Genomic DNA, 14,237 nt, shown 5'->3' with positions numbered 1-14,237 from the left:
ACCGGTAGGTCTTACAATTCTTCCGCAGCCACCGACTCGTTGCCTGGTTTCCATGGCGGAACTACAAGGTGTAACGGAATTGCGGGTTCTGCGCATCTGTAAGCAGCCGGAATTCCATGACAATACTGCGCTCAGGAGAAGACGAACCGTCATATCAGTCAGATCATCTTCATACGCATGTTCAAATCCTTCCAAGGTCCCAGTCTTGTCCCTCTTTTTATTCTCCCAAACACAGACGAACCGGTACACGATAGCCAATAGCGCCGTAATCACAGCCGTAATCAGCACTGCAATGAAGCCCGGAGCATACGACGGTGCGTCCTCAGGCTTGAATAGCAGCGGACCGACGAAGTTGCCTGGTCATGTCAGCTCTGGCGCACCATCCGCGGGCAACGTCAACTGGAATTTTCAGCTTACCTAGACAATATCCAACAAAAATGCCCGACGAAGTGACCGAGCGCTTCGTGTAGCCAGCCGTATTGGCAATCTGGAGTCCCATGGTGACCGCGTACCCGCCGCCGAAAGAAGCCAGGACGTAGCATGCAAAGAGAAGGCCGCCTTTCTGTTCCCGCGGCAGCAGCCACAGCAAGCACGATCCCACAATCGTACCAGTCTGGCAAATCGCGATGATGTAGGCGCGAGCTCTGGGGATCTTGTACGCCGCGAGGGGCGCCAGGATCTCAATCGTGCCAATGATGGCGCCGGCCGGCATGACTAGGAGCAGAGAATTCAAGCGGCTGTATCCGAACCCGGCGATGATGATGGGGATGAACGAGGAAACCGGTCCGTTCGCAATCATCATGAGGAAGGCAATGGAGAAGATGAGCCAGAACCTGATGTCCAGAAGAGACTCCCAGACCTGACCGGCCTTGAAATGCGTATTGCGAACGCCGGAGTTGTTCTCGCGCATACGCGCAACGGCAATGTAACGCTCTCTGTCCGAAAATCCTCGTGCGCGAATCGGATCTGGCGGCATAACGAAATAGATAACGATGGCCCACACAACGGTAATGGCGCCGGCTACGAGATACATGTACTGCCACGGAGCGAGACCGCCGCCAGTGATATGCCCAAGACCGTAGTTGATCAGAGGTGACACAGCGGAGACATAGCCAGTACAGCAGTACCACGCTCCCATGCGGAGCGCTTGCTCGCCCTTTCGATACCAGCCGCCGACGACGAGCATGAACATTGGGGACACGCCGGACTCCAAGAATCCAAGGAAGAAGCGTTGCGCGTACAAACTCTGCCAGTTGGTACAGGCTGCCGTGCACATGAGACAGACGCCCCATACGACCACGATTCCGCTGGCCACGCGCTCGATGGGCCATCTTTGGGCCATGAGAATGGCTGGGTAGGAGCCGACGATGAAGCCGAGATAGAAGATTGAAGCGGAGAAGGAATAGCGGTTGCCGGTCAACTGGAGATCTTCTCGCAGTCCGAAGATGGCCTGGATGGTAAATCAGCGGCGGTACTTCGTTGACTCGCCTTGTTCACGAAACAGAATCTAAGGAGCTTGTTTCAAAGCATGGTACGAAAACGTCGATGCTGACGTACCGCCTGTGACAGCATAGCCTTGTCGTAGTACTGCAGCCCATAGGTGATACACAGAATCGTCACAAGTCTTCTATCAATCTTCCGAACAACCTTCTTCTCTTCCTCCGGGTCCCAAGTCTCGCTTCCAGCGTAACGGGCGAGAACTTTCAGCGCCTCATCATTGTGAACAGTATCGACGGTGACTGTCTTCTTGAGTTCCTCTAGAGTCCCAGGTGTACTATCGTTACGCACAATATCCGTTTTCTCCATGATCGCTCACCGAAACGTCTGATAAGAATATGGTAAGCCAGGAATGCAGGCGCAGGGCAGCTACAGCCAAAGTTCGAAATCGTAGCAATGAGTGCCAAAGCGGTCTTTCCGTACATAATAAACCCGTAAATCATGGCCATGCACCCACGTACCGCGGCGCGAAGCGCAATCTTGAAACGGCCGCCCGAGGGTATTCCCGTCGGTGCGGGGAAAACCTGGGGTTGTGGGGATGGAGATCAGCTCGTGGGATTTTTCCGACTCGCTCAGCAAGGTGCAGATCATGGTGGCGCTCGCGTGTCTGTTGATCTTGCAGGCTTGTGTTGTGTTTCGGCTGTCATTATCCCTCGACGCCGTGAAACTACAGATTTGAGGTAACAGCAATCATGACACAGGCACGGCTTGCTTCGCCAATTGGAAGACACAGCGACCTTGACCGTAGCGCTATCATGTCGACTGAGAAAGGCTGCGAAAAGGCTAACTTCTGCATAGTCGCGAAACGAGGATGAAATATGCTCCTTTGGTGATGGTCACGTGAAGCAAGACGTCAGTGAAGGAAGTCAAGACCTGGCATCAAGGATCAACAACATGTCAATGCGCTCCACTGTCAAACAGCATCCAGACAGGTGGCTTATCCTGTCGCAGTATGTCAGACAAAAGCGAAAGTTCCTCTAATCTGCTAAGAAGCAAAAGAGTGGCCCTCTCCATATCTAAAGAAGCTAAGAATCATCGTCTAGAGCTATAATCACAGAGCTTTGAAACACCGCAAGAAGGGACCCAACATGCCGGAACCATCTCTTCACCGCCTTCGGCTTCTCGACATCAAGCACTTCCACTTTCACGCGTAAGTCGGCGGCTGCTTTTGGCATCTGGACAGCGTCTAAGGAAACCGCAGCCCGAAAAATCTACGACGAGATCTAGAGCAACAAAAGCAAATGTATGGAGCCTCCTGTCTTGTGTCACAGCGCAAGCTGACAATCATACAGGCTCGCTAGTCTTCAAGGCCAGGATGCAAATCCGGAGAAGTGTGTTGGATTGAAACGAGCGAACCGATTGCGACCCTGACTGGTGGCATAGGATCCTCGAGTATGAGCTTCGGCGAGAAAACTACGAGAAAAGGTACGGAAGCAAGCCATTGCCTTGGCCTTGGCATCGCTCACAGGACACACAGGCTGCAGGTCATGGAGCGCTTGTGCGAGCACCTCGCACCACTTATGCGGCGTGAAGCCGCCAAGCTCCTCTCTTTACCTCTTGTGCTGCGAAACATGATATACGAGCATCTTTACGTGGAGGACCGCCCTATCGAAGTCTCAAGCCTGTTCACGTCCACACCATGCTGTCGCCAAGGACCTCGGCACGGTTTTCTGCCAGTGGATTCCGTTGGCCTGATGAGCAGCTATCATGTTGGCCAGGGGATGGCGGAAGAGGCAGCAAGAGTTTTCTACAACTTAAACGCCTTTCACATCGAATATCTGGAGGACCTGCCTGAGTTCCTGAGTACTGATCAGTACGGAATCGGGATGCTGCTCAGGGACCACGTGAGGAAACTGCTCTTGGTGCATATCCCCTGGCATGACTCCTCAAGCGATTTCCGATTTGTAACGCCGCGGACCTCCTCAACTAGACTCTCTGATAGAGAGTTCGAGGACAAATACGAAGACTGGCTACTCTGCACCCGGAAGCTGTGGGATGCGAAGAAAATCCCGGATTCAGTATGGCGCCTCGATTCGAGATACCTACTTGAGCCGCTCCTTCGCATGCCGCAGCTTCGGGTACTAGAGATGGACGCTGTCAAGACACGGGCCGAATGGGATCCAAGAGAGATACCCTTTGAGCTGCGTAAATGGTCTCCGGTGCTTTTAACATTGAGAGAGGGAATAAGACAAAGATCAAGGTGCAGCAGTTCAAAGACTACTTGGAAGCATGCGAGACCTGTGGTGTTGGCGGGGAGTACTACCAGTTGGAGGACATCAGTGACTTATTCAACGGGCCAACAGACGACGAACGATTGGCTGTGAAGGAGAACGTAGACAACGCAAGCGACTCGGTACGCAGGGATGCGGGGTGGATTAGGGTGAAGCTCTATGACCACTTTGAGCTATACAAGTCCCGCAAAGGACTGTGAGCCCCAGAGTGCTGCGGAGGAGCTGATCGTGGCCCGAGGAAGAAGTTCAATCCGGGAGGCGTTCTGGCTATTTTCATCTGCTGGCGGCGGAGCTGAGATTGCGAAATAAGTCCGAAGCGTGACTGTCTGAAGTCACCCCCTTTCAAGACATAGGACATAGCTTTCCAGAGCCTCGGAGCATTCTGGTACCAGAGGAAAGAAGAGATCGGCCGCATAAACCCCAGAGTGCAGTGGCTAGGACATGTCCTCTACAAGCTTTCATAGCTTCGCTTGCTCCGAAACCACAATAGCTCCCAATCCCTTCTTCAAGTTCTCCGCCATCCCCTCCACCGCAGGCCTCCTACCCTCCCTCTCCACAAAAACGTGAATAAAGTTCCCCACCGCCTTGACCTCCTCGACTCCCTTCTCAAACACCCCAATCTCATACGTGACACTGCTCTTCCCCAGTTTATTCACCCTCAAGCAGAGGTCGACAACCGCAGGGAAGCCCACAGGCGCGAAGTAGTCGCAGTGGGAGTGGACGACGAGGCCGATCGAGTCGGAGGTCGGGGGGTGCAGCGAGCAGTGCTGGATGAGGTAGGAGTTTACGATGGAGTCGAAGCTGGGTTGGTCGTTAGACATGGTGGGGGCGGGTGGTTGTAAGAAGGGGGGGCTTTACAGGAAGTAGTAGACGCTGTTGTTCATGTGATCGTACATGTCGTTGTCAATCCTGGGAGGCTTCAATCAGCATCAAGGTCGTCCGAATCGAGCCGTGGATGTTTGGATATACCATCTTGTGCGGTATTCGAGAGAGAACCTATAGTCGGTCCGCCGACGGTTCTTGAGGAGGGTGTGCGCCATTGCTGGCCGCTATACAGAGCTATCTTCTCCTAGGCATCACTTCTTATCTCTGACGGCGGTCCAGCAGTCGGACAGGGAGCTTGGTGGTCTTCTTACCACATCGTTGCTGGACATTGGATGCTGAAACCACAGCGAGATGCCGAGGTTGCCGCGAACCACATACGGTGATACGTCATTGCGAGAAATTCATAGTGCTCATGTATTGAGGACGGAAACGCATTGAGTAACTCACATTAGTTCATTTCTTTGAACAACTCGTTCAGCGCTGGCATCCAGCTAACAGTCACCATGTCAATCGGAGTAGCGATCATCGGAAGCGGTAATCTCTTCAAAAACTCCCGGTATTACTTCTCTCTGAATAACTATAACTAACCTCCCCCAAGGCATGTTTGCTAAAGACGAGCATCTGGTACTACAAGACTGAAGCCATGACCATCACGGCTATCGTTGTTGACACTTGACGAAGCCAGCCGTCCAAGCAGCCCCCTCCCTCACCCTCAAAGCCATCTACTCCCGCTCCCTCAAATCCGCCAAGTCACTCGCAGAGAACCTCTCCAATGCCGACCTCTACAGCGACGACTCCGGCGAGGGAAAAAGCTACAGCGACCTCCTAGCCCGCTCCGACATCCAAGCCGTAATCATAGGGTTCGTGACCCTTCCCAGCCCTTTCCCTACCACACTCTCACATCTCCCTATGCGATAGTCTCCCCATCCTCACCCAACCAACCTACATCCGCCAAGCCCTCGAAGCCTCAAAACACGTCCTCGCCGAGAAGCCCGTCGCCAAAGACGTCGCCACGGCCACGGAGCTGGTCAAGTGGTACCACGACAATGTCGACACGTCGAAAGTCACGTGGAGCGTTGCTGAGAATTTCCGCTTCATGGATTCTTTTCTACATGGTGCTGAGCAGGTGAGGCAGATGGGACGGGTGCTTGGGTTTAGAACGAGGATGCATGCGTTTGTGAAGCCGGGGACGAAGTATTTTGGTGAGCCTCTAGGACGCTAGCAAGACGTGTAAGATTGTAGAGCTATGATTGTGACTGACCCTGCCTAGAAACTGCGTGGCGCAAGACACCTGAGTACCAAGGCGGCTTCCTCCTGGACGGCGGTGTACACTTCATAGCCGGTACTCGGCTTCTGCTACAGCCTGAGAACGCCCCAACCCGCGTGTCTGCATTTACTGCGCGGCTGCAGGAGCACTTGCCGCCTGTTGACACAGTTGATGCAACGTGGAAGACCAAGTCCGGCGTCTCCGGAACCTTTTCGGTATCCTTTGGCACCACGTTCAGCGGGAGTGAGTACACCTTGGCTTGCGAGAAAGGCACGGTTACCGTCCTCAGGTCTATGGTCAAGATAGTCAAGGACGGTAAGGAAGAGACCAAAGAGTTCTCTGGCGAAGGTGCGGGCGTGAAGCAGGAGGTCAAAGCGTGGGGCGAAGGGATCGAGTCAGGCAACCAGGATCCGAGACAGACACCGGAAGAGGCGCTGAAGGATCTGGAAGTGGTATGTCCCCTCGAGAAGCGGCTGTGTGTACACTGATGCTGATCATGCGAACAGCTGGAGGCTATGCTGCAGAGCGGAGAAGGTAACGGCGTGCCGATAGATCTGAAACACTAATAGTAGACAGGTCGTACATATCACGCAGCAGCAGCCAACGGCTGTGCTACTGGGACAGCCCCATCTGTCGCTACAGTCGCGCTTCTGTCGGTGCTGAGATTGAGCCTCTCCAAGTCAATGGCCAGCGGATCACTTTCCGGCGTCGCCTCAGTAGGTCCAGCCATTCCCGGTGGAGGCAGCGCCCAATCTGGCAAGGGCGTCTCGTACGACCATCTTCCCTCTTCGCAAGCGTACCTCTTGGCGTGGAGGTAGATGCCCAACTCATGCTCTCCAGGGTCGCTGTATAACGGCGTGTCGCAGACTTCGCAAAACTCCCCTGACATCTTCTCCGCCTTCCGTTTGTTGTACTCGTCAACCATCTCATCGTGATAAGCGACAGCTTCTGCAACCTCAGATTTGCCCATCTTCGCTAACCGTGCCATGATGTCTTCGTCGTCCTCTGAGTTATCATCGCCTCGTCCGAGGTCCTGACCGAAGACTCGTTGGTTGCAGTAGATCGGATCGTTCGCTATCGGATGACCGAGGAACTGCAAATGTACACGGAGCTGATGGGTGCGTCCTGTCAATGGCAGGCAGCGGACGATCGAGTAGCCTTTCAGCTTCTTCCACGCCATGCCATCTTCGACTACGCCATTGGACTCTTTGACATCTTCTTGACCGTCTTTCTGCTGCGGCGGATAATACGCAAGTCTCTTGAACACAGTCCTCGCCTCTTTCCCGTTCGCCCTGACCCTGTTCAAGCCCAACTTCGGGCTAATTTGCAAGATAGGCTGCTCGCAGACGACTTCCCCTTCCGGAAACTCCCCAACCACTCTCGCAACATACTCCTTCTTGACCGTCCTGTCCTTGATCTGCACCGTAAGACTATCCGCCGCCTGCCTATGCTTCCCAATGAACATGACCCCGCTCGTCAGCCTATCCAGCCGATTGCATGGCAGCGGATTGAAAGTGTATCCACGCTCCGCCCGCATAATCTCCACCACTGAGTTGTAGTTGTAGCGTCCCGCAGGATGCACCGGCACGCCAGCCGGCTTATTGATGACGATCATGTCGTTGTCCTCGTGCACGACTCCCACAGGCTGCGCCGTGACAGGTGGCTCGTGTCGATGCAGGGTGTGCGATATTATGTCCCCGTTCTTGACGACGTGGGCCGGGGAAACAGGTTTGCCGTTCAGCACCACCTTTCCGCTCTCGATGGCGTGTTTCTAGCCCTGGCGTCAGAGATACACATGAGCCGCGTTCGGTGCGCTCTGTCCACGAGCTGGGGCACTCACATAGTACTCCACAGGCCGATCCCTGAACTCGCTGGCGAAGATATCCAGGATCTCTCGCCCGCGCCAGCGCTCTTTGCAGTAGGTGTTATAGGTGAAATGGTACGGGTGCACGCGTCGGAGCCCGTTCTCGAGGTAGTACGGCCGCGGCCAAGGATCGCAGGGCGTGACCACGACTGGCGGAGGTGGATTAAAGGCATCTGGCTTTTCCGGCGCAAAGGGCTGATGAGGGACGACGGTGAGGGCCATGGTGGGTGGGAGGATGCGCCCTCGGCGGACGAGGTACGCGAGGACGCGGGGTGAGGGAGCCAAGGTGGTGGTCAGTCTAGGGTGACTCGACCCTCCAAGGACTACAATGTTCCGGACCACGATGGCAGTATTAAAAAATCCTTGCGCCGGCGGAGTCTAGGGTCTTCTTGAGGTCCGAGATGTAGGTAGTCGTGTGCGACAGTCGAGCCTAAGAGATATCAGAGCTTGCCGTTGGACGAAAACTTTAGCTCTACGTGTGAACTTTGGAATTAGTCTCGATAGACGCGAGAGGGCTAGAGGCGGTTCGGGCTAAGGTTAAAATAAGGCGCGAGGCTCTGCGGAACCAGAGTCTAGGCGCGAGGATCAGTGAAAAAGCCCGTGGCCGCTTCGCATGTGCCAGTGTATGGCCGAGGCGGCTACGTGCTTTTTCACAAACCCTGGGCGACAGGGGACAAGGATCAATATACAAATCCGTGGTCGCGTTTTAGCAACTGGAAAGCGGCCACGACTACTGAAAATTATGATAATCATTGGGACTAGGTTGCCTTATGGAGGCCCTTTCTCCCAAAGTTCACCAATCTCAGTTTGCTTAAGTCCCGGTTAAAGTCCGGGAAAGCTCTTTCCATCTACCTCACCTCCATCTACTTCACTTCACAGCCCTCCAGATACCTACGCAGCTCAACTGTCAGCCACGAACAACACGCTCGCCGAGGTGGACACGCTGGAGGCAGAGTTAGAAGAGCTGTCCCTTTCTTAGGTTCTCTCAACTGGCTTCGAGTGACCGTAAGTAACGAGCTGGAGTCTAGCGGCTGCATTGATGGTGTGGTGCTTTGGCGATTGCATATGCTGCGGATGGGTTGCTAGGGTTGGGCGTTTGGCTTTGTATGATACTCACACATCAGACTTGCGCAAGCGAGAGACGGCAATCAAAAAGTGCTTTTCCTCTCAAGGAACAAATCCCATCCAATATGGAACGGAGTGAATCTCTGACATGTAATTTCACCGGCCCTTGGGACTACCTAATGGAGGCGCTTTTATAAAGGGAGTTCTCCTATATACCCCTCCTCCTCTGATCCCTCCTTCCTTAGGCCTCGCTGCGCTTAGTGGAGCCGCTGCTTCCCCGCTACCTTCCTTATAGGTGGGGTGTAGGGAAAGTAGGAAGTTGCTTTTAGCGAAGAGGGATACTGCCGCTGTATTGCTTCGCCCCTTATATATAGTAAAGGACTTTTAGCGTAATATATGCTTTATAAGCATAAAGTAATAGATTTCTACTTAGTATAAGTATCTGCCTAGCTACATTTATTCTATCTATAAAGTACTTTTTCTATAGATCCGTAAGTTAGTAGGCAAGTACTCCTTAAGCTATAAATGTAATAAAATATAAATAAGTAATATAGTATCTACACGAAGGACGAGAATACTATAGGCTCTATATAGACTTTAGCTCGTAATTCCTTTTAGTAAGCCTAAGGTAGTAATAATTCTAACCTTTATATATATTCTAGTAAGTCCCCTAAGGTGCTTATTATCCTAGTAAATATTTATATAGTCCTAGCGCTAGCAATTAACTAGGCTGATTTATAAGCTTAATATAAGACAGTAACGCTTAGAGCTTACTACTAACCCTATTTATTACTTTACCTACTTAGCCTTCTTACGCCTAACCGCCTTTAGGTGTTATTTAGTAGGCGAAAGTAGTACCTAATTTTTAGTCTCGTCCTAAGACATACCGTGTAATATAACTAGATATATATATAGAGATAATCTAGAAAGGAAAGTACTTTTATTTATACACTCTTTAGTTAGATATATAGAGGAGAACTTTAGTGGAACTTATTAATAGTCTAGAATATAGACTTTAATTTACGTAATAGTCTACTTATACGCGGTTTTTAGGTGCGATTTAAGGGGTCCTCTTATAGTAGAGGTCTTAATACGCTTATATTTATTAATTAGTAGGTATTTTATAGGCTTATTAAGGTAGTTGTGCTCTATCTAATAATATTACTACCACTTATTATAGGTGGCGTAGATGACTTCTAGTTATTTAGGTAAAGTAAGTATAGTTTTAGCACCTATCTATAAAAGTTACTAATATATTTAGTTTATAGTTCCTCTATTACGAATTTTCTATTATATTCTATATATAAGTATACTAACTTCGCCTCGGCTTTAGGCACGCCTATATAGTTAACTTCGTGGACCTTAACTTCCTACTATAGTAGATAGCTATATAAGTAGTCTTCTTTAAAATAGAAGTATAGCTAAGGTGTAGGTATATTATAACTATTTTTAGTAGACACGCGCTTAGTAACTTTATTAGTGTCAAAGCGGTCGAAATATTTTAAGAGCCTATATATATTAATAGCAGCGAATTTTATATAAACTTATTACTAGTAAGGTACGTAGTAGTATAATCGCTATTAGAAGGCGGTTTATTTAGAAGTGCTACCTCCATAAGCTTATTATTAATAATAGCCTAGCCGGTCTTAACATTATTAGTAGATAACTATCCTTCCTAAGTATTACTAGTAGAGCTATATATAGTAAACACTATATCGTCTAAGCGGTTAAGAATATCTTCGTCTATATTAATATTCTTAATATTAATACTATTAGTAGCAATAGTGGTAGTAGTGCTATTATCTAAGAGCTATAGGTTAATATTATTACCTACTATTTACTTAGTAGCGGTAGCAGACGCTTTAGTAGGAGCAGAAAAGTACTTTTTAGAAGAGTTAGTAGAATTAGCTTATAAGTCTCTAGATAGCCTTAATCTATATTAATTTAGCTTAAAGTACGCTAAATAAGGGCCTTCTTTACCTTACGCTTTACACTAGTACAGGGATCCTCTTAGAGTAAAACTAGATTAGAAACCTTACTACCCTTTTACTTCTCGCGCTAGTTGTCTTCTTACTTCTTCCTTAATCTAGTGCTAGTAACCTTATACTAGTTGTAGTTAGTCTTATCTATCTTATACTTCTTTATATACGCGTTAATCTTAGTGGGCTTCGCCCTAGCCTTTATTTTAAGTAGCTAGGCAGTAAATAATAGAGCGAGCTAATCCTTAAAATCTGATTCTAATTATAGGTTATATATTTACTCTTAGAGTAATCTAATATAGTCCCTAGTTAGGCCTATAGCTAATACCTTATTAGTGTAATTAGCTATAAGCGTAATTGTCACAGTCCAGGCTACAGTGAGGTGGCCTAGATAGTAAGAGCCAACTAAACAATAGGTATATAGTCGGTCGCGTTGAGACAACGCGACTATCACTCAATTAATTATATATTCACGACTATTTAGAGATATATAGATCCAATTATGATATATAGTAGCTAAAAAGCACACTATAGGATTCGACCATTCAATTGACTCCACCAGCTATTGCTATATAGCGCTAAAAGACTTTCGCACCACATTCAGTAAGCCGACCGAAGCGTCGCACTAACTCTACTAAACTAGCGCCCCTCACGGTCGCACTAATAAGACACTAACTAGGTTCGATTTATTTTAATACTCACTAGCTACCACACAGTTCGCTATACTACTATCGCGACCTTAATTAACTAACGGTCCTAGGACTTTCTCGATCCGACCTTATTTACTAGGCCCTGTCTAAAAAGCAACCACGGTCCGACCCACTAATTAGGAACTAAGCTAGGGGCTAGGTCCTTCCTTACTAGCGATACACTAAATCCACCTATCTCGCTACTAACCGACCTATACTCCCCCTCTTTCTTTTCTCTTCCTCTCTTCTCTTATTCCCTCTCAACTCCCACCTTTACTTCCATCTCCTTTAATACTTAAGGCATCACCTCATCGTCGTCTTAAGTTAACGGAACCCTATCATCCTAGTAAGCCTTTAAGCTAGCTACCTTAATAGGGATCCTCCTAAACCTACCCGCGGCTACTATTAGGACTATATACTATATCCGAGCCTTCGCATAAAAGATTCCAAGCTATAAGTCTATTATTATAAAAGAAAAGGTTAATAAGCTCTAAGGCTTTATTATTAATCATTTTCCCTTCCCTCCAACATTCGATAAGACTATCTAAGAATAGGCTAGAGGACTAAGCTACCTAATTAACTAGACAATTAGTGTTAACGGCAAACACTTCATTAATCTTGCCCTCTATTAGTTCTAAAGAGACACCCAATTCATTAAAGAGTTCCCTTTCTACCTAGCCTAGAAGCAAGACAACGAACTAACCCCTAGGGGAACACTAGAAAGACACCACCTAGTTAAAACTAATAAAACTCCCGTGGCCCTAACTCTAGCCGTTCCAGCTACGCTAGCGCCCCTAGGTTCCTAGCTAGGTCGTAGATTAGGAACCTCGCAACCTATTATCCTATCCGATGCTACTACACTAGCAATAATAGACTCGTCCCTACTCTCTACCCCTCCGTTATTAAGAGCCTTCGAAGAACCGTCTACGCCTAGAAAAGACTTTAAGCGTAAGCGTCAGCTAATTAATAAGGACGCCTTCTAAGCCCTAAGGGAACCCCTTCCCCTATTAAAGTTATTACTAGAGGACCGATCGGTTTAAGACGACGCCCTAACTATTACTTAAGCCTTATATAAGGGCCTATGGAGGACCGAGGGTCGGAACCGACCCACGCACTAATATATAACACCTCTAATAACGTAAGAGACGATAGCCCCGCTTTATTATTCCTCTTCTACCGAGTCCATCCTAAGAGAAGAAGGACCCAACCGCAACGCCCCTCTAGTAGAGGACCCACTATTAGCCTTCACCTCTTAGTAGGCCTAGGCTATATAGCTACTCTTATAGCAAGCAATTAACTCTACTTAAGAGTCTATTAACTAGGAATAGCTAGAGAGAAACTAACGTATAAGGGAGGCTAAAGTAGGGCTTAGTACCCCAACCAAACCACTAATAGCTCCGACCCCTCTAGACTAGCCCTTTAAAAGGCTAAGACGTACTCGGGAAGAACTATACTATCGACCCTACCTAACACCTAATATAGAAGAAGAGAAAGAAGACTACTAACCTTAATAACATTTCTTCCCTAAAGACATCGGCTTCTTTAATCCAGACCTAGATAGTAAGGAGTTTCCTAAAGGAGACGTTATTAATAAGAATAGAAAGATCTACTATTAAAGTGTCTACCCCTTTATCGACGCAATAAAGAACGCTCGCGTCTCCTATCTAGCTAAAGTGATTCGCACGAACCTCTATAAGTACTTATATAACTCCGCCTAATAATAGTATATTAACTAACTCTCCCCAATATAGCATAAGTACCCGACTAACAGCGAAAGGATCGAACGCTAAATTAAATACTTAACTAATAAGTATAAGAAGCGCTCCACCGCGGCTTAAAAGGCCTTAGAGAATAAACACTATACGCCCTAAGACATCCGGAACAGCCGCCCGATCGCCAAATTCGTCCTATTAGTAATTTGTAATTTAAGGAATAGGGGTATTAAGGCCACTAAAGAATAACTAGCTTAAGTCTAGAACCATATTAACCTAGTACTTAGGCTTACCCTCTAATAGCCCAGACCGTTAACCACCATAGAAGACTTAATCAATTAGCTTAAATAAAAAAAGGAGACCTAGGAAGACATCTACTAACAGTAGTCTCAGTATAATAAGGAAAGGAACTCGAGTAAAAACAAACTAAATAGGTATAAGGGGAATAATTAAGGCTAGGGTAAGAGTTTTAGTTAACACCCTAATCCTTCCACTCAATATAATTACTCCTAAAAACCTAACCCCCTATAGTAATAACCACTAAGTGTAAGCGAGAGGTACGTGATAATAATAGAGCGCCTATACATCACCTTAGGAAACGAGCTAAGGCAAGGCGGCTAAGCGACCCAATCCTCTAGCTATTCTAATAAGCCGTAAGGTAACCACTAGTCGAATAAGCCGAGGAACGATTCGAATAAGAATACTAGTAGGAACCACGGGAAGTCTGTAGGGACCTACCACGTTAACGCGAATCTAGCTAAGGACGTAGAGTATCCCTCTAATTAAGAAGAAACCTTAGTATAGAACGTAGAGGACTAGGATAATAACCCTCTCTCTAACGCGATTACTAGGGAAAATAGGTTCGAGTCGGAAGAAGCCTTTATAGGTTTTGTTAAATCCTACTAACCACCGCTAGCAGTCACACTAAAGCTAACACTAATCCTACTCGCACTAATAACGTCTAAGACACCCCTTATCTGTAAATGCCTTACCTATAGTTCTACCTTCGACTCCGGGAATAAGCTGCACTAGCATGTTCGCCTAGTCCATAAGAAGTAAAACTACCAACCCTCTATTTAGCCACTAGAGATACTAATATTCCAGGTCT

At 48.1% G+C, this 14,237-nt stretch overlaps 5 protein-coding genes across 5 annotated transcripts; 2 read left to right on the top strand and 3 right to left on the bottom strand.

The window, feature by feature from the left end:
- Positions 1–61: 61 nt before the first annotated feature.
- On the bottom strand, positions 62–1,806 carry W97_09028 (uncharacterized protein; the record flags this gene model as incomplete). Its single annotated transcript, XM_007786892.1, has 4 exons — positions 62–88; positions 148–356; positions 418–1,450; positions 1,558–1,806. 4 exons carry the CDS (start codon positions 1,804–1,806, stop codon positions 62–64), a joined length of 1,518 nt encoding a protein of 505 aa, XP_007785082.1.
- Positions 1,807–2,585: 779 nt separating this feature from the next.
- W97_09027 (uncharacterized protein) lies at positions 2,586–3,928 on the top strand (the record flags this gene model as incomplete). Its single annotated transcript, XM_007786891.1, has 5 exons — positions 2,586–2,647; positions 2,790–2,828; positions 2,881–2,922; positions 2,975–3,642; positions 3,678–3,928. The coding sequence occupies 5 exons, from the start codon at positions 2,586–2,588 to the stop codon at positions 3,926–3,928; spliced, it is 1,062 nt and encodes a 353-aa protein (XP_007785081.1).
- A 258-nt stretch (positions 3,929–4,186) lies between these two features.
- On the bottom strand, positions 4,187–4,768 carry W97_09026 (uncharacterized protein; the record flags this gene model as incomplete). Its single annotated transcript, XM_007786890.1, has 3 exons — positions 4,187–4,529; positions 4,587–4,637; positions 4,698–4,768. The coding sequence occupies 3 exons, from the start codon at positions 4,766–4,768 to the stop codon at positions 4,187–4,189; spliced, it is 465 nt and encodes a 154-aa protein (XP_007785080.1).
- A 288-nt stretch (positions 4,769–5,056) lies between these two features.
- W97_09025 (uncharacterized protein) lies at positions 5,057–6,386 on the top strand (the record flags this gene model as incomplete). The annotated part of the gene is made up of 6 exons (XM_007786889.1): positions 5,057–5,087; positions 5,152–5,177; positions 5,235–5,413; positions 5,472–5,755; positions 5,824–6,272; positions 6,327–6,386. 6 exons carry the CDS (start codon positions 5,057–5,059, stop codon positions 6,384–6,386), a joined length of 1,029 nt encoding a protein of 342 aa, XP_007785079.1.
- A 20-nt stretch (positions 6,387–6,406) lies between these two features.
- On the bottom strand, positions 6,407–7,906 carry W97_09024 (uncharacterized protein; the record flags this gene model as incomplete). The annotated part of the gene is made up of 2 exons (XM_007786888.1): positions 6,407–7,591; positions 7,661–7,906. The coding sequence occupies 2 exons, from the start codon at positions 7,904–7,906 to the stop codon at positions 6,407–6,409; spliced, it is 1,431 nt and encodes a 476-aa protein (XP_007785078.1).
- Positions 7,907–14,237: the final 6,331 nt, after the last annotated feature.

This window comes from Coniosporium apollinis (assembly GCF_000281105.1).
Source record: "Coniosporium apollinis CBS 100218 chromosome Unknown supercont1.75, whole genome shotgun sequence".
NCBI lineage: Eukaryota > Fungi > Ascomycota > Dothideomycetes > Coniosporium > Coniosporium apollinis.
Note: the sequence above shows the minus strand (reverse complement) of the source record. Positions and strands in the feature narration are given on the sequence as shown.